Below are 20,504 nucleotides of genomic sequence, written 5' to 3'. Positions count from 1 at the left end.
CGTCGAGACAAAGAGGGCAAATTAGTAGGAGGGGTAGCACTATACACTAAAGAGGACATTAAAGTTACCAGAATCGCAGATGTCAAGTACACCGGGGAATCCCTCTGGGTGAACTTGGCCAGGGGAAATGACAAATGCCTATATCTTGGTATAGTATACAGACCTCCAAGACAGCAGGAAGACAAGGATATAGAATTAATCGAAGACATAGAGAACATCACTTTGCGTGGGGACACAGTAGTGTTAGGGGACTTCAATATGCCTGATGCTGATTGGAACACACTTTCCGCTATGACTAGCGGCAGCAGAAGGCTATTAACCTCCATAAAGGGAGCACGACTCAAACAAATGGTATTGGAGCCCACTAGGGATCAGGCGATACTGGACCTGGTACTCACCAACGGAGAAAGCGTCTCTGAGGTTTCGGTAGGTGATACGCTGGCCTCCAGTGACCACAGCATGGTATGGTTCAACCTCAGGAAAGGTTTCACTAGATCAAACACAGCAACAAAGGTCCTCAACTTTCGGGGCACTAACTTCAAATGCATAGGAGATTTCATCCATCGGGCGCTGCAAAACCAAGCTGAAACCGATAATGTAGAGGCTATGTGGTCAACTCTGAAATCTACCCTACACGAAGCAACTAACCACTATATAAAAACAGTAAGCAAACGGTGGAGAAACAATAAACCTCAGTGGTTCACTGTGGAGATCTCGGACCTCGTTAAAAAGAAGAAAAAAGCATTTATCTCCTGCAAACAATCAGGAAAAAGGGAGACAAAAAAAGACTATCTGGCCAAGTCTAAAGCTGTCAAAACAGCAGTCAGAGAGGCTAAACTCCGAATAGAAGAGAATTTAGCAAAGAACATTAAGAAGGGGGATAGATCCTTCTTCAGTTATATTAGTGACAGAAAAAGAAACACAGATGGGATAGTACGCCTTAGGAAACCAGACGGGAATTATGTAGAATCGGATTCCGATAAAGCCAAATTACTAAATGAATACTTCTGCTCAGTCTTTATCTGCGAGGCGCCGGGGTCCGGTCCACAGTTGCAGACAAGGGAAAACTTGGAAGACCCGTTTCGGAATTTCGAGTTTATGCCCAGCAGCGTCTACTGTGAACTATCAAGACTCAAAGTGAACAAAGCCATGGGACCAGACAATCTACACCCCAGGGTGCTTAGAGAGTTGAGTGATGTCCTGGTGGAACCGTTATCTGCGCTCTTCAATCTTTCCCTAAGTACAATCTTTCCCTGGAACAGTCTTCCACTTCAGGTCATTGAGGCCAGCAGCGTGCCAGATTTTAAGGCCAAATGGGATAGACATGTGGGATCTATTCGCAGAGATAGATAGGGAGGGTCATTGGGGTGGGCAGACTGGATGGGCCGTGGCCCTTATCTGCCATCTATTTCTATGTTTCCATGTTACAGGAAGAGTCCCGTTGGACTGGAAAACAGCTAACGTCATTCCACTCCACAAAAAGGGATGCAGGACGGAGGCTGCGAATTACAGAGCGGTGAGTCTCACATCAATAGTGAGTAAACTTATGGAAACACTAATTAAACATAAATTAAATACGATCCTGAACGAGGAGAATCTACGTGATCCCCATCAATATGGATTTACAAAGGGAAGGTCCTGCCAATCCAATCTAATCAGTTTCTTTGACTGGGTAACAAGAAAGCTGGATATGGGGGAGTCCCTGGACGTCGTGTACTTGGACTTCAGTAAAGCTTTTGATAGCGTCCCACACCGCAGGTTATTGAGCAAGATGAGTTCGATGAGATTAGGAGAAACATTAACTGCATGGGACAAAGACTGGCTAAGCGGTAGACATCAGAGGGTGGTGGTTAACGGTACCCTCTCCGAAATGTCAAAGGTGATCAGTGGAGTGCCGCAGCGCTCAGTCTTGGGCCCGATCCTATTTAACATTTTCGTAAGAGACCTAACTCAGGGGCTTCAAGGTAAAATAACATTATTTGCCGATGACGCCAAACTATGCAACATAGTAGGCAAAAGCACATTGCCCGACAGTATGACGCAGGACCTACTCTTACTGGAACACTGGTCCTCGACTTGGCAACTAAGCTTCAATGCCAAAAAGTGTAAGGTCATGCACCTTGGCAGCAGAAATCCGTGCAGAATTTACACCCTAAATGGTGAGACCTTAGCCAGGACTGCAGTAGAACGAGACTTAGGAGTGATCATTAGTGAAGACATGAAAACTGCCAATCAAGTGGAGAAAGCTTCATCCAAGGCTAGACAAATGATGGGTTGTATCCGTAGAAGTTTCGTCAGCCGGAAGCCCGAAGTCATAATGCCGTTGTACAGATCCATGGTAAGACCTCATCTGGAATATTGTGTACAATTCTGGAGGCCACATTACCAAAAAGATGTGCTGAGAGCTGAATCGGTTCAGCGAATGGCCATCAGGATGGTCTCAGGAAAGGCTGAGTAAATTGCAGCTATACTCACTCGAGGAACGTAGAGAGAGGGGAGACATAATTGAGATGTTCAAATATATCACGGGCCGTATCGAGGTGGAAGATGATATCTTTTTTCTTAAAGGACCCACGGCCACAAGAGGACATCCGCTGAAAATCAGGGGCGGGAAATTTCATGGCGACACCAGGAAGTATTTCTTCACCGAAAGGGTGGTTGATCATTGGAATGATCTTCCACTGCAGGTAATTGAGGCCAGCAGCGTGTCAGATTTTAAGAAAAAATGGGATAGGCATGTGGGATCTCTTAGGGGAAGAAGTTAGTGGGGGTGGGTCATTAGAGTGGGCAGACTTGATGGGCTGTGGCCCTTTTCTGCCATCATTTTCTATGTTTCTATCCAGTAAATCTAAGAATAGCGTAAAACTCAACATTGAGCATAAGTATATTATCACAGGATAGTTTAAGTAGTATTGAAACTATGCGTAAACATTTCAGGTGAGTACATCTGTTAAAGAGATCATCTTTCGTTCCTCTTTCTGTCTGTCCTTTATCCTAGATGGAAGCAGGAGAATTAGACCTTGAAAGGAACTGCTGTTAGGTGTCTGACCACAGCCATAGGGAGTAATCCTAGCAGAATAAAGCTCACCCAAAGACCAACTCAGAATCCAACTTACCGATTGAAAGAAGAACCCATGACGTAGCGGCCAAGCAGGCTGTTCCTGAGTTATGTTAATAAAATTGCTCAAATCGCTGACACATATGAAGCTGTGGCCTAGGCTCTCCGTGACCTGGCATGAGCGTTGAGCCTAATTAAATTCAGTTGGCAGGTTGGAAAGGGGCATGACAATTAACCTGATTAGAAGAGGCTTGTTGAGGTGCTAAATTTTTAGCAATATCAAATGAACCCTGTGCTCTTCTAAATATCTGTGTGTTGGGGTGGGGGGGGGGGTTACTGGATTTTTTTAAAAGTACCACGTGGTACTGAACAACAGCTTTTTGCTTTTTACCGAATGCAATACATACGTGTAGGAAAACCAACAAAGGGGATCATTTTAGCCATACGTGAAGCCTTTCATAAAACCGCACGCCTCATAGTTCTCGTGAAAATAGGTGAAACAAACCAAAGTAAGCAGAGGACTCCTTCCAGCCATAAAACTGTTTATTATATCAGTCTATGTCCCGACTCCCAACAAGGGTCTTAGTTTCGGCACAAAAATGCCTTCCTCGGAGGACACCCGGTTTTCTTAAAAAGAGGCCTAGTCGGCTGAAACCGTGACAGCATTTGCATAAATCGGGAACTGGTATATCTTCACTGCACAGTGTCCGGAGCATGAAGTGAAAACAGTTGCACGGGAAGGCCGAACCTCCTTTCACGCAATGCCAGTGTGGGAATTCCTGGAAACTTAGGGGCCCTTTTATTAAGCTCCAATAAGCAGTAATGCGTGTTTACCACAGCAAAAAAAATAAATAAATAAATAAAATAAATAAAGGCATACCGCGAGGTGTTCTCAGGCATCTCACAGTAATCTTTGCATATGCACACGCTACCCACATGCTAAAAAATAAAATTTATTTCTTAGCTCTGGGGGAGGGGTGGTGAAGAGTAGGCACATTTGGTGATAATCAATGCAGCTAGATTGCCTTGCACTAACCAATTAGCATTTGATTAGAACATGAGCCCTTACCGCCTACACAATGGGTAGTAATAGTGGCTCGCATGCTAATGGGAAAGTTATTACATGGCCATTAATGGGGAAAATAGAAAAATCAGCCATTTTACCTTGGCAGGGAAAATTGGCATTAGCACATGGAAAAGACCCACATACAGACAAACTAAGGACACTTTTTACCACAGTTTGATGAAAGGGCCTCCTAGGTTAGGCATGGCAGAAATAAAGCAACCATGTTCTTGTTTATTTTATATTTGCAACTTTTTGGAGCAACTATAAATTTGTATGTGCCATTATATGCTATTGTGCAAGTTTGGATGGCTAATTTTTGGAAAGGCACATAGCCCTTTGTTGACATTATAAAAATAGGCACCTTTTTCGACTTATCACAGAAACATCCTGCTGTAAACTTAACCCCCACACACATTCCATATGTAAATTAACCTGGTAAATGCCTGTGTTAAAGGCAAACACTTGTTTAATTTTTTTGCGCTGCACAAAATTTGTGCTTCACAAGCAAAGAGCTCTCTTTATTTTCAAGTGGTTTTGGCCAATCCTGCAACACCTAGTCCATCTTTAGTTGTATGACATGGGTTTGAACACATGCCAAAATAGAAAGGGGCATGAGAAGTGGTTAAAGATTTCAAATGATGCATTTTGCACTCATACACATTTCTTCAATGATAATATTGCACTCATTAAAAACTCACCCTATCGCCTGGAGGTCCCATTGCTCCTGGTGGACCACTAATACCAGTAGGCCCCTGTTGATAGAAAAAAAAAAAATTATCCAGAGAATAATCAAATGACACTAACAGCTGTCAGATAGTCATCTATGAGAGAAAAGCTATACCCACTCACAAATATTTTCAGGGAAATTTATAGTTATAATATTACACATGCATGTGATAAATGGAAAACAAGGTAGCTATACAGTATGGAATAGTGTGGTAATTTACCATCCATGTTTTAATGGATTCTTTCTCTAAGAAATCAATAAACAGGCAAAATACAACTTGCTCTTTGAAGTCTGAGGAGCGATTTATAACCTAGTTAATGAATTCCAGATCTGGCTTTTACGGGACTTCCAAATCGCAAACTCGCATACTTTGCTAATCATCAAATATTTGATGTTAAATATTTATCCTTAAGGCATTCCACAACTTATTCCTACATGACTATAATTTAGAGCATGAAGTAACTAGTCATTAAGTACAATTTTTCCACTTTACTTCTAAATATTTTTTAAAACTCTATAAGTATTGTGTTCTACCTCTGTTTTCTCCAGGGGTTTAGCCACTAGCTGCTACAGTCCATTTTCTACAACATTCTACAACCCTTCTGCTCCTCAGAATGTTCTATTCATGAATTTCTTGCTGCTTCACCCACAAAATGAAACAAATTCACTTTGTCAGAATTTCTTTTATACTTGTGGCAGTAACTAGGTCCACTGGATAGTGTCTGAAGTCCAAGTTAGCTGAAGGGAGCACTCCAATGGGACATGGCAAAAGGGGCCACCTAAACCTCAGGGACAGGAAGCTGGAGTTATGTTAGAGCACCATTGCCATGTTATCTTTTTGGGCATGGTTAAAGCTGTTTGTTTTAATAAATTTGTGGCTGTCGTTTTTGGCATAGCCTACATGTTGTCCTTATGGTGTTGAGAGAGGGTATGAAAAGATGAACACTGGGTTCTCAGATGTCATGGCTAGCCACGTTTTTTCAAGGCTACAACAGAAAAGAATTGTTTACCATTCGGCCTGGTATTCCTGAATCTCCGGGATCCCCTTTAATTCCTTGACGACCCTGTAATATGATTGAATATATTGTTATTAATTTGTCACACCACAAATGTCAACCTGCTTATTACAACGTCCAACTACAAAACCTTCAGGAGAGAATTAAAAACCCAAGTTATTCAGGAAATTTGTCAGGTCAAACTAACCTTCTCAGTATATCCCCGGACCCTAATGCTTCTTCTAATTATCTATCTTGTAACCTCACTGCGTCTGCCCAGACCAATTCTTTTATAATCCGCCTAGAACTGAAAGGTATGGGTGGAATAGAAGACCCTAATGTATCACATTTACCAAATTGCCCTATATTACCTTATACATAATTTAGAAAGTGAAACAAATAGTTGCATCTGCACATTTCCAGTTTACCGTATTTTTTGCTCCATAAGACACACTTTTTGTGTGTCTTAAGGAGCGAATATAAAAAAACAAAACCTCTCGTACCTTTTTCTCAATCACAGCTCCCAGCTTGCTGTTTGCGTGCCTGCCTCGTCCCGTGCTGTACTTCGATTGGCTACTGTCAGTTCTCGCGAGTCCCATGAGAACTGATGGCAGCCATTTGGAGTGCAGCACGGGACCAAGCAGGCACACAAAATACGCACGCCTGCCTCGTGCACTGCTGTGCTGCTGCCCCTGCCGGAACAGAGCTGGGAAACTGAGGCAGAAGCGCGGAAAGCGCGCTGGCCCACCGGGATTGAAAAAAAGGTACGGAGGGGCTGCCTTGGGGCTGGCTGGCTGGCGGGTTGACTGCTTTGGGGCTGACTGGCTGACTTGGGACTGCCTGGGGGCTGGCTTGGGGTTGGCTGGATGGCTGGCTTGGGCCTCACTGGCTGGCTTGGGGTTGGCTGGCTGGGTTCCTTGGGACTGGCAGGCTGGCTTGGGACTGGTTGGCTGGCTGGGGGCTGGCTGGCTGCCACTACACATGCCTACCATTACAGGTGCCCACCACTAGATGTGCCCCGTACCATATCCCAGCCTACCACTAGATCACCAGAGGGGGACAGGGTACAGGGCACACCATTTGGTTCAGAATTATTATTTTTTCTTGGTTTTTCCTCTTCTACAGATGGGTGCATCTTATGGTCAGGTGTGTCTTATAGAGCGAAAAATACGGTAATTAATAATAATCTCAATAATATAGATTCCGTAGCTTGCATGTTTGTTCTTTCACAAGAGTTATGTTGCAATATTTTTGCCCAATTATTATGATTAATGCTAAAGGGTAATGGCCAGTCATGACACAGGGTGACATCTTAAGCCAGTTTTTAACGTTGTGCCCCTATCTTATTGGCCCAGGATCAATCATGTGCTATGAGCTACACAGATCTCAGAGTTCATGCCACAAAACTGGCCTTGAGCTGCATCGGAAATAAGCTGATGCTGCTTTAAGAGCTGCTTCCCCTGGACTGTGCATTCAACTTTTGGCAAACCTAAGCTTCTTTGGTGCCCAGGCCAATGCCAAACTGGAGAAAAATATGATAACACCTACCCGTTTGCCCCCTCCCACGGTCACACCCCCTTTTGGCACCTGACATACTTTGGGCATGCAGTGTTATAGAACAGCACATACTTGGCAAATGTGCACATAAGTCCAAATCAGTGCCAATTAACGCCAACATATTTATTTATTTTAGGTATTTATATACCACCTATCAAAGTTATCTAAGCAGTTTACCATCAGGTACTCAAGCATTTTCCTTATCTGTCCCACTGGGCTCACAATCTATCTGACGTACCTGTAGCAATAGAGGACTGAGTGACTTGCCAATTAACTGTGTGTCCATCTGCCTTGAGTGCTCAAATCTGAGAAACCTATATAGAACTGGGAGTAATTGTTCATCCTAACAGTTCAGTTTTCATGTAATGCCACAGTATTGAAAACACAACGAAATTTTAACTCACTGGTTCTCCTGGTATAGACAGTCCATTGGGTCCTTGAGGACCAGGAGGACCTTGAGACCCGGGAGGGCCTGGCTCACCACGAGAACCTCCTTGCCCCTAAAAAACAGGTAGCATATGTTGAAAGTCAATAGCATATTAAGCACTGGATTAATAAACACCTAAAATTCCAAACTACAAATAGCTAGGGGGGGGTCAATATTTTATGTGATTTAACTGGCCAGAAAGGGCTCCTGGCCATTAAATTGCTTGTTCGGGTCCTATTCAAGCAACACATAACCAATTACCACTGGTTAGCCCCGAACTCAAGAATCAGCTATTTTGAGGGTGTTCTCAGAGTGGAGTCAGCGTTTCGCCAGTTAAGGACCCCTTTTGCAAAGTCGTGGTAACACCTTTCCCATGGCAAATGCACCAAGGCCCAACAGGACATGAATGGGCTTCGGTGGATTTGCTGCAGGAGAAGCATTGCCATGGTTTTGTAAAAGGGGCCCTAAGTGCAGATATTCAGAACTTAACCGACCAAGTTAACTGCATAAATAGGATTGCCCCCAAAAGTGTTGAATATCGCTCTGAACTGGCTATGCGTTAGCTGGCTCTGCAAACCTGGAAGATCCATGCTGGTGCCTAGACATGATCTGGCACTGAGGGCCTGATTTTTAAAAATAGTGTCCCAATTGTAGGTGGTACGCACGTTTTTAATTTTTTTTTTTTTTAAATTATTAGGCTGAAGGACACCTACAATATAGGTGTCGTTTGCACGTGTTTGGAGGTGTCTAGACATGCTTACGGATGCCTAAGGCCGGCATAGGCGTGGCTTATGTTGAAAGTAGCCTTAGGTATACATAGGTGTGCCTGGGCGCTTCTCATAGGCGCGAATTAGATGCCTTAAATGTAGGGTTACTAGACGTCCAGATTTCCCCAGAAATGTCCTCCTTTTCGAGAACATATCTGGGGGTCCGGGCGGCTTTTCAAAACCCAGCACTTTGTCCGGGTATTTGGAAAAGCTTCCCATTAAAATCACGTCGGGAAGGGGCATCCCCGCATGCGAGCAGGGGGACGGGACAGGACGGGACACAGAACTGGGTGGGCCTGGGGGTGTGGTCATGGGGCTGGATCTTCCTTCGGGAAAATCTGATATTCCTACTTAAATATAGGACTGTAAAATGCTGGCTTACATAAATAGACACAATTTTGGACACTGTGTCTACCAGTAATTGACATGCGGTAAGCACCCGTTTTGCAGGCACCTACCGTGACAGGTGCCGTTGCCATAATCAAGCCCTTAATGTCCAGGTTTAATGCTGGCAGCAGTCAGTAAAACACCGAGCACCACTGGCTGAATATCGACCCCCCTGGAATCAGAAGCCCTAGTTATACTGTAGGTCTAATGTTTGCATTTATACTTTAGAGCAGTGGTTCCCAACCCTGTCCTGGAGGCCCACCAGACCAATCAGGTTTTCAGGCTATCCCTAATGAATATGCATGAGAGAGATTTGCATGTAATGGAATTGAAAGGCATGCAAATCTACTCCATGCATATTCATTAGGGCTATCCTGAAAACCCGATTGGCCTGGTGGGCCTCCAGGACAGGGTTGGGGACCACCGCTTTAGAGCATTCTACAAAGATGCTACTCTTTTGGACTGGGATTTTTCAATACATTTCTCATCTTTTCTAAAGCTGAGCTCAAAGGCAATTGCTTTCAGGTGCGTAAGTTTTCCCTTGCCCAAAATCATAGCTGAGGCAGTAGAGGGCTTAGTGGCTTGCTCATGGTCATCTTCTGGATGTTTTTAGCATTTCTCTCAAAAGAAGTACTGTGGGTATTAGTATCGTTAAGGTTACTGTTTTCTATACAAAACAGTGCTATGATGTAGGCCAAATTAATGAGCCTCTGGTCATAGAAACATGGCCCATCCATGTGGATGGGCCTATCCAGTCTGCCCATCCACAGTAACCGTTACTCTTCCTCTTGTGGCGAGAGGCACATCCTGTAGGCAATCAGCAGGCACCAGCGCCTCTCCTCTCCAGCTCTCTTCCCTGCTGGCACCCCCCCTACTGGCGGGTCTTCACGCATGCGTGGAAGTCAATGTGATGATGTCACCATGGTGATGTCCATGCACGTCCGGGTGCCTCGAGCCGCGACCACTACATTTAGTGTGCCACGGCTCAACAAGTTTGCGGGACACTGAATTAAGCTCTCCTAAGCATAAAGCTAGAAATATCCTGCACTTAACTGCCTTCAGGTATGTTCTGCTACTGTGTGCAGTAGTTAGAGAAACCAAAGTTCATGAGGCTACAACTTGCAAACATATTTATATCTATCCCACAGATCGCTTTCAAGCTACTTTTTTTTTTTTTTTCCAAGAGTCAGAAAGGGGCCTAGAACTAGCACCATGACGCCAGCCAATGTAAATCTGTCTCCTGCCAAAAAAGTAAAAGATACACTTTCAAATGTTCATGTCAAAAGTTCTGTACTTTCTTTGACTTGGGTTGGGAGGCCTTAAGAGAGAGGAAATGCATTCCCATGCAGTGTGTCGACAGATGTTCTCAGATATCACTGCTGACATGTCCATGTTGACTCAGCCGGACATGCTGTGCGGTGTGGAACTGACTTTCACTAGAAGGCTTGATTTTCATTATCACGATACATTATATTTACGTGCAAATTCTTAATCTGAAGATTCCAATGTTATAGCAGAAAACCTGTTTGTAATCTAGGATACTTACGGGTGGACCACTTATACCTCTTTCACCTCTAGGGCCTTTACTGCCTGGGAAGCCCTAAAATAGGTAGAAATGGAAAAATAAATCAACATCGGCATAGGCGTGTCCATATAATCTAATTAGACTGCTTAATCATTTTTATTGTAAATCTATTAGATTCATTTCACCTCTAAATTCACTTACAGATGGGCCGGCGGGTCCTGGAGGACCCACGCTGTCTTGTGCACACGTGCAGGCATGTGGAAGAGCTGGACATTTTGCTTCATCCCTCTGAAAATTTGAACAAAATCATCATGAACTTTTATAATCAAATTCTATTTCATAAAAGAATATTATCATTTGTTTTTAGAACAAACACTGTAATACATTTACAATATCAAATATCAAGGGGGCTATTGTGAATAGCAAATAGATTAAAGGATTTCTTGGCAGTTAACCGTTTATGATGATTGTGGTGTCCGGTGAACTGAGATATAGTGGCAGTTATTAGTTTGTAATGTTTTTTAGAATTGTTTATATAAGATATGTATGTTTGTTGTAATCCTTTTAGGATTAAGTGGAATAATTTTTTTTAAAATTAATTAATTAATGTATTTATTTATTTATACACCAGCACTGGCATAAAAATTAGTACAAATATTCAATGCCATCACATAGGCGATCAGTGACACTGAATATACCGTATTTGCCGGCGTATAAGACGACTGGGCGTATAAGATGACCCCCCAACTTTTACAGTTAAAATATAGAGTTTGTTATATACTCGCCGTATAAGACTACCCCTTCTTCCGCACACCTTCTGCACAACCTTCTGCCTGCCTGTCCCCCCCTTGAAGGCCTGCACCCCTTGAAGGTCTGCACCCCCTCCCCCGAAGGCCTGTCCCCCCTTGAAGGCCTGCCTGCCTGCTTTTCCCCCCCATGAAGGCCTGTCTCCCCCTTGAAGGCCTGCCTGCCCCCCCCCCTTGAAGGCCTGCACCCCTTGAAGGCCTGCCTGCCTGCCTGTCACCCCCCTCCCCCTTGAAAGCCTGCCTGCCTGCCCGCCCGCCCCACCCTGAAGGCCTGATGCCCCGACCCACCCCGAAGGACCGCTCGCCCCCCTGGCCTCCCCGCACCACCTATGAAGCAGCTGCAGCAGGATCGCGAAGTCAGCGTCAGCGATCCCTGCGCTGCTTCCTGCAGAGGAAGAGGAGGGGCGGGATCGCTGACGCTGACTTCGCGATCCTGCTGCGGACTGCTTCACAGGTGGTGCAGGAAGGTCAGTGGGGCGAGCGGTCCTTCGGGGGTGGGGGGGGGATTGAACGGCAAGACCGGGAGCACCCCCTTAGGGCTGGCACCCGGGGCGCACCGCCCCCTCCGCCCCCCCCTTGGTACGCCACTGCATGTAAACAGTACCCGGCGTATAAGACGACCCCCGACTTTGGGGAGGATTTTAAGGTACTGAAAAGTCGTCTTATACGCCGGCAAATACGGTACATATTCACCAATGACTGCCACCACTATGGTCCATTTACTTGAGGTCTGCTTTCAGCAGCTCTAAACATACACCCTGTCCAGATAGCATCTGAAATCACCACACGCCAAATATTGCCACTACAGTTAGCTTAGCAGGGTTTAAAAAAGATTTGGCTAATTTCCTAAAAGAGAAGTCCATAGGCCATTATTGAGATAGCTTAGGGAAATCCACTGCTGATTCCTAGTATAAACAACATAGAATCTGTTTTGCTACTTGGGATCTAGCTAGGTACTTGGGACCTGGGTTGGCCACTGTTGGAAACAGGATACTGGGCTTGATGGACCTTCAGTCTGTCCCAGTATAGCAATTCTTATGTTCGCAACCTGGATAGTTGGACATATTTTCAGCCCCTTACAATCCTTACAAAGAACAATTCTAAAACTGGGTGCCGCATTTACGCACAACTTGCATGATAAAAATACAGACTATGGTCATTTCTGTGGGTGAATGTACATTTACGCATATAAGTGGCATTAAAGCAGCTGTGTTATTCTGTAAGGGCATAAGTGAATGGAGGCGTTCATATGGAGAGAGTATGGGCTGCAGCAGTGGTTTCCAACCTTTGAACTCCCTTCCCATAGCCCTGGTAGCGACTCTCCCATAGCAAATGCGCCAAAGTCTATTCAATTCCCATGGATTTCAGTGCATTTGCCGTGAGAGAATCGCTACGGCGGTGTAAAGGGCCACGGTATGAACATGAGAAAGCTCTGAGGGCCACCAAAAGATGCTACTGTTTTTGCAACCTGCCTTTCCCTCCTTGCTCAGATTGGGTAGTGTCAGTGGTGTTGTATGGACCTTGGAGGTTGTGCATCTATACTTGCTGTTACCAGAGGGAGGGTGGCGGGGAGGAAGAGATGGGCGGGAGTTGGGGTGGCATCAATGGGTTTTGAAGTTTTGCTGCATGTACTACCTTTCTGATGGACTGCTGTTATAAATAAACAATTACAAAAAAAAAAAAAAAAGAATACTAATATTGATGCTACAAAATCTCAAGGATATATTTTTAAAACTCACTTTATTTTGGATTATCAACTCTAGCAAACAGTGGCATAGTGAGGGGGATGCGGTCCGCCCCGGGCGCTGCACCCTTCTTCCTCCCTTCCCCCGCGCTCCTCTCCTTGTCGTGCGCGTGCACCCCTTGCCTTTCCCTGTACCTTTTTTACTTCCCCGGCGTGAGGTTGCTGCCCGCGTCAGCATTGGCGCTCTCTCGGACATCCCTTCCGGGAGCCGCGCCTAGGAAGTAACGTCACAGGGCGAGCCGACACCGACGTGGTGCTCGCGCCAGAGAAGTTAAAAAGGTACAGAGAAAGGGGGCATGTGCGCAGGAGGGGGGGTGGGGAAGAGGGCGGCGCTCACCCTTACTATGCCACCGGCAGCAAATTCCACAAACGAGGAAACTGAGCCACACACCTCACAGATTGTTTGCATTTACTATACCAAGTGGACAAGACTGAAATGAATGCATTTGCAGGATTGGAAGAGCATTTCAGCCATCTGTCCGAGGGCCACAAGAGAGGTCTTCGGGGGTTAGGGTTACCAGACGTCCAGATTTACCTGGACATGCCTTCTTTTTAGAGGGCGTGTCTGAGCGTCCGGACGGCTTTTCCAAAACCCGGCACTTTTTCGGATGCCTTCCCGACCGAGACGAGCAGGCTGAGGGGGCGAGGCTAAGGGGCAGAACTAGGGGCAGGGCTGGGGCGTGGTGTGGGTGTGACAGGGCGAGGATGGGTGGAACTGGACGGGCCTGGGGGGCAGGTCTATGGGTCCAGATTTTACATATGTAAAATCTGGTAACCCTATTCGGAGGGGGGGGCCTACATGCGGCCCTGGGGTCATGCATTGGAGACCACTAGGCTACAGAATACTGTAAGTTGCAAGTGCCATAAGAACATAAGAATTGCCGCTGCTGGGTCAGACTAGTGGTCCATCGTGCCCAGCGGTCCGCTCATGCGGCGGCCCCCAGGTCAAAGACCAGGGCTCACCTATATACGTCCCAGTTTATCAGGAACTTGTCCAGCTTAGTTTTGAAAACCTGTTTTCCCCTACAACAGCCTCCGGAAGAGCGTTCCAGCTTTCCACCACTCTCTGGGTGAAGAAGAACTTCCTCACGTTTGTACGGAATCGATCCCCTTTCAGCTTTAGAGACCACCCTCTCGTTCTCCCTACCTTGGAGAGGGTGAACAACTTATCTTTATCTACTAATCCACCATATGTCGATGCCAGTTGTTATGGCAGGCTGCACTCTGATACCAGGTTGCTCTAGTTTTCTATAGTGAAATCTGGGCGCCCCGAGAATAGATTCTCACTGTGTGGCACTGGGGTGCCTTACACAATAGCGGAAAATAAACATTAGACATACATTTGCTGGCCACAGCTAAATGTATAAATCCATTTGATAACCGTCCACTAAGTGTTTTAGCCGGACGAAACACAAATGTTCCTTAAACACGCAACCTGAGTGGCATTCATTGTTGTTTCCTAGTCCTAGTTCCATAATCCATTCTTTAAGTCATTTCCTGGGAAAGAAAGATGCTCTAGTTATTTTATTTTGTAAGGGGAAGAGTACCCTAAGAATGAGAATGGGATTGGGAATCAGGAGCCCTTTTAAAATGTGGCTATTACCTAGGTTTTCCAATTGACCCTCTCTGTGACTGTAAAAAATTCATCTTTTTTTGTACCCTGAGTCTGTCAACTAGAAATAAATAATAACTGTAGGGTCGATATTCTAAGTGATTTAACTGGCCAGAAATGTCTCTTGACTGGTTAAATTGCCTGTTTGGGGCTAACCAGTCATTTTCAGTGGTTAGTGCCGCTGAAAATGACTGGTTAGCACTTAAAACAAAATTGGCTAACTGAGGGGCGCTTGGGGGGGGGGGGTAGAGTTGGTATTTGCTCAGTTAAGTGCCCGTATTCAACACTTAACCAGACAAGGTCACTGCATAAACAGGCATGCATAACAGTCAGTCCTATCTTCCCCCCACCACCACTCCCTTTTACTAAGCCACTATCATGGCTTGGCGTGCTAAATGCGCTGAGGCTCGTAGAATTCCTATGAGCATTTGAGCAGTGTTGGAGCATTTGGCGCTCCAGGCCGCAGCAGAAACCTCTCGCGTGGCTTAGTAAAAGAGGGCCTTTAAGCATTAACCCAGAGCTGGTAGAATGTGATATTCATACCGACTATGGCATAGCTGGCTCCAGAAACCTATAAATTCAACGCCAAAGCCCAGACATGGCCCGGCATTAATTCCCAGGTATTCCTCCAACAATGGTCACCAAGTCATTGAGCACTGCCAGCTGAATATCGGCCCCCTACTTAATTTTAATCTTATGCCATCCTTAACGAAAACACCACAGTTATTTATGGACTTTTAGACCTTTCTAGGCAACTTGGTACAGATTGACAATGTTTTGTTTTGTTTTTGGGTTTGAAACGTGTTTTATTAAGAAGCAAACAGACAGACAATGCCAATACAACCAAACAGTGTTCAAGTACATATCAAATAAAATACGGTATGGATGGGAGGGTGTAGGGGGGCGGGTGGTGGGGTTTCCGTCTGGCATGGTTGTGGGGGTTTTCTTTTTCTGGGGTAAAAAAGGAGTACACGGCCAGACAATGTTTTAATACTGATGGCAACTGTTTGTATGTGATTCCCAGGAAATGTATTTTCTCTGTGCTCGTGGAATAATCTCATGGTGTATGACATCTATACTATGCAATACTATATACAGCTTGTATTCTGCCTATTTCAGAAAGAGTACAGAATGTCCGTACTAGGCAGATTACAGGAAGAAAAATCTCTGAAGGAACATTATATATAATTGAGTACAGTTTAGTACCAACAAAATTCAAAAACATTAAAACTATAAAATACCGCATGTTAATCATCCTTATTTTCTGGCTAAGGATGTATTTTTATAGCTTTACGAAACCATGTATAAGATGGTAACAATCTGATTTGTGATGGGAGATTATTCCAAATTCTAGCATCCCCCCAAAAGTTTTTGCGTTTTGAACTCTTAGCACAAATATAGGAACTGTGGCCCTGATTTCATAAAAGATACCCAACGCCAGGTGTCTAGACTGGCATGCCTAGTCGATCCAGGCGCCCAACTTAGGGCTCCATTTACTAAATCACGGTATAGGTTTCTACCGCGGGCCAGAGAGGTAAATGCTCCGACGCTCATAGGACCAATTTAAAATTATTTAAAAATTTTAATTTGCCAGCATATACGCCTCCAGTTAGGCACCTAGATTGGAGCACCTGATTTCGGTGCCTAATGTACCCCCGCCAACACACACACACACCTTTTAACAAAGCCACGCTAGCAGCTGCCATGTGGCAAAAGTCCCAAACCCTTTAAATCCCTATGCGCTTTGGGACAGTTACCGCAGCAACACCCACTAGCGTGGCTTTGTATAACGCGGGGGGGGTTCATTTTTTTAAGTTACTTGAAAGCAATATTAAAAAAAACAATTAATTTGCCAGCACATATGCTGAACAAGGCCTGTGTATTTTTATTTTATATGGATTTATGTAAATTCAATTGTTTGGCTTTTTAGACTGTAAGCCACCCAGAAGGCTATGAGCCTTGGAGCGGGATAAAAAAATTGTAATAAACTTGGAAATTGTGCTATCCCAATACTTGAAGGCCCTTGGTGCTCTTTTCATTGCACATTGCTAAAATCATACATCACTATAATAAAAGCCCTTACACAAGTGTTTTTTAAAAAAAACCTGTCACAATTTCTCAAGATATACGAGAAACACTAGAGAACTGTACTAACCATGGCAGGGAGGTCACAGCATCTGTCTCTGCTTGTCCACGTTACAGTGCACACAATGTCAAACATCTGGACCTGGAACTGGAAGACAAAAAAAAAGATGTTTATTTGAAATGCTGTTTGTTGTTTTCCTAACTGCAGATTTCAAAGTATTCTCCCACACTCAGCGCACAGCAAAACGACAGTAGGTCAGGTCCATTTCTTAATTGCAAAAGAAAAATGTCAGCATGATGTCAGGTGAAAAGGGGAAGTGAACAGATTCAATACTAGTTTTTTTGATATTCCTTCCGAATCTAAAAGTCATCACAATATCGCACCATTTTGGCGTTCTATGATGCTTGCACAAGCACACTGAAGTTGTTACCGTTTTGTGGCATGAGATGGTCTGGAAAACCTATTCTCCAAAGAAATTTAAGTTGTTTATGAAACTAAAACACGATTATTAACTTAGAAGTCTGTCACAGACATGAAAAAAAATTAATATAGAAACATTTTGGCTGAAAAAGATCACTTGGTCAACCCCAATCTGCTGGCTTGCGGCCTGTCAAATGTTTTGCTGATCTGCTCTCCTCCACCTCTCTGCTCTAGGAGGCAACATTTCCTTTATATGTTGCCTTCCAACGCCTACTACTACTCCTACTACTGCTGCTACTACCGTGTTTCCTTGAAAATAAGCCCTAGCATGATTTTCGGGGTAGGTCTTAATATAAGCCCTACCCTCAAAAATAAACCCTAGTCGTTGGCAGCAGCAGCAGTGCTTAACCTCTCCCCCCCCACACACACACACACCGACCCATCTCTCCCTCTCATCCAAACCGCGACACAGAAATAAATGTACCTTATAACCAACCGGCAGTGTTGGCAGCAATCTAGACAGGCTGCTTTGCGGCCTGGGCTGTTTCTCTGCCGCATCACTGATGACATCATCAGCAATGCTGCAGAGGAACAGCCCAGGCTGCAAAGCAGCCTGTCTAGATTGCTGCCAATGCTGCCGGTTTGTTATAAGGTGCATTTATTTCCGTCTTGTGATTCGAATGGGAGGGAAAGATGGGTCGGCCGGGGTGGGTGGGAGGGGAGGGGTGCACTGCGGCGGCGGCAGGGGGATAGAAATATGCTACATGGGGGGATGGGAGGAAGAGAGTGATAGAAGCTGCAAGGAATGGGAGGAAGGGATAGAAGCTGCAAGGGTTCTGCTGCACAAGGGATGGGAGGAAGGGATAGAAAGATACTGCTCAAGGGGATGGGTGAGAGGGGAGGAAAGATGCTGCACATGTTGGGGAGAGAAAGGAAATAGGAAGAATTGGGGTGGAGGAGAGAAAGGGAGAGATGATTATTGTACATGAAAAAAATAAGACATCCCCGAAAATAAGACCTAGTGCCTTTTTTGGGCCCATAATTAATATAAGACAGTGTCTTATTTTCGGGGAAACATGGTACTACTTCTACTACTACTGATCATTTTATAGCTCTTTTAGATATAGACATCACCATCTAGATAAATAGACCCGATAATCTAATCAAGACCCTCTGAGACGGCAAATCTACTTCTTGTAGTAGATGTAGATAAAATCAACAGGGTCAAGATCAGAGAGCATCAGGTATTTAGGGGCTGATTTTCAGACTGTGGGTGGCAGCCTGGTGAACTCAGAAATTCAATTCTGGGGCCATATCTGGCGACTGACATTGAATGTCCAGTCTTTTTTTAACCGCATTTTTCATAGCCGGCCAAGCCGATATTCATCAGCTGACTGGCTAAGCCTTAGCAGCCAAAGATAGACCTGATATTTAGGCAGGTTTATCTGGCCACTAAACTTAAGTGGTCAGCCAATGAATATTGGCTCTAACTGGCTATGTTACATAACATAACATAACATAACATAACTTTATTCTTCTAGACCGCCATAATCAAACAATTTCTAGGTGGTTTACAACAGAAGAAATTGGGATTTGTGAAGGGAAGGACAATAGCTAAAAATGTAAGAAAATTGTTGCTGTCTTTGGAACAGCGGGCAATGTACAATTTACCTTCTGTGCTGGTCAGCTTTGATGCTGAAAAGGCGTTTGATAAAGTAAGGTGGGATTTGGGATATGGTTTTGATGGGGTTTTTTTGTATCGGTGGTGTGTGCATTGTATGCTCTTCCACAGGCTAAATTAGTGTTAAAGGATTTTGAAACTGATAAGTTCCCTATTTACAGGGAGATGAGACAGGGTTGTCCCTTATCTCCGTTATTATTTGTGCTTACTCTGGACCACCTTATTCGGGATATATATGCAATGCCGTCTATATGAGGGATTGACATCGGAGATACTACTTTTAAGTTATCGGCTTTTGCAGATGATATTTTAGTACACCTTATGGATCCTTTGCCTTCCTTAACGGCATTATTGGAATTGATCAAAGAATATTAGTGGTTAGCCGGCTTAGCGCTCTTTAGCTGGCCAGGAACCATTCTTGGCTGGCTAAATAGTGATGAATGTCACATGGTATGAATTAAAACCAACCTCATACGGTAGGCTTATAGCAGTATGAGCACATTAATTTGGTCAAACGCACCAACTCAAGACAACAGCTCCAGGAATACAACACTTCAAGGTGAAAAGTGTGAAACTGGAAGGTCGCAATTGATCCAATGGGTACAGATAAAAACAGCTTGCCTGATGAACACAAGTCAAGAGGAGGAACGCAGGGAGACAGAAGAGAAGAGAATTGCAAATTAAAGCCATTTGAAGAGACGTACAAGTGCAAACTGTATGCAAAGTGGAAGGGGAAAACAATCTGGTCGTTTACAAAGAGGGGTTACGTGGTCATAGCAGCACTGAAAGAGGGCAAAGTACTCCGCTAAAGTAGAGAAAGATTGTTTAGTGGGGGGGGGGAGACCTTGAGAAGCAGGCTGTAAAGGCCTACATGAGAAGCGCAAAAGAAAGAGGCCAATTTTTAAACACCAACCTGCAGGTAGAACGCGAATCAGCAAACATGGTAATCCGCGTAGGAGAAAAGGCCTCTTTTATATGACCTTAGGTCTGAAGCACAGAACCGCTAATACTTACTGCTGCTGATTTCTTATCGCCTTTCATTAATTTCCCAAGTACTTCAAAGCCGTCGGTTGTGATGTTACCACCTTCTTTTATTGGTTTCTCTGCCACTTCATTACAATCGACGTATATTCTGACGTATTCTGGGGACACCACCAGGTGGATCTAATATAAAGGAAAAAAGCAAAGGCCTTTTAAAAGTTGTTTTCCTTTGAAAGCTGATCATCTTAATCGGAGTTAGAAAGGATGAAAAAAAATAAATCCCACACTAAGGCTGCATCACACCATGCAAGATAAAACACTAGGAAGAAGTAATGGTCAAGAAACATAATCGACTCATACATTATGGGCTCCTTTTACTAAGCTGCGCTAGCAGTTTTAGCCCCCGCTTAGCGCGCGCTGTATTGCCGCGGGCGCTAGATGCTAACGCCAGCACTGAGCTGGTGTTAGTTCTTGGCGCAATGCTAGCGCTCCTTAGTAGAAGGAGCCCTATATGTTTATAACTTATGTTCTGCTTTTCCCCAAGGGGAAATGTATGAAATTAAATTGCAGTTAACTATGAAGCTCATGTCAATGAGCAACTTACATGGGTAAACCCCAGCATTTACACACCTACCTTGTATATTGAATAACAGCTGAAAATCCAA

General features: G+C 44.5%; 1 protein-coding gene across 3 annotated transcripts in view; it reads right to left on the bottom strand.

The window, feature by feature from the left end:
* The window catches only part of COL12A1 (collagen type XII alpha 1 chain), a 413,394-nt gene that overhangs the window by 41,421 nt on the left and 351,469 nt on the right, over positions 1–20,504 (bottom strand). For all 3 annotated transcript variants that reach the window (XM_033936132.1, XM_033936135.1, XM_033936133.1), the window contains 7 exons: positions 19,873–20,022; positions 16,827–16,904; positions 10,711–10,797; positions 10,531–10,584; positions 7,808–7,903; positions 5,862–5,915; positions 4,823–4,876 (listed from right to left, as the gene is read on the bottom strand). In XM_033936132.1, the coding sequence (XP_033792023.1) occupies positions 4,823–4,876; positions 5,862–5,915; positions 7,808–7,903; positions 10,531–10,584; positions 10,711–10,797; positions 16,827–16,904; positions 19,873–20,022 (573 nt within the window). The remainder of the gene's footprint in view (positions 1–4,822; positions 4,877–5,861; positions 5,916–7,807; positions 7,904–10,530; positions 10,585–10,710; positions 10,798–16,826; positions 16,905–19,872; positions 20,023–20,504) is intronic.

This window comes from Geotrypetes seraphini, chromosome 3 (assembly GCF_902459505.1).
Source record: "Geotrypetes seraphini chromosome 3, aGeoSer1.1, whole genome shotgun sequence".
NCBI classification, from domain to species: domain Eukaryota; kingdom Metazoa; phylum Chordata; class Amphibia; order Gymnophiona; family Dermophiidae; genus Geotrypetes; species Geotrypetes seraphini.
This window is presented reverse-complemented; position numbering and strand designations above follow the sequence as displayed.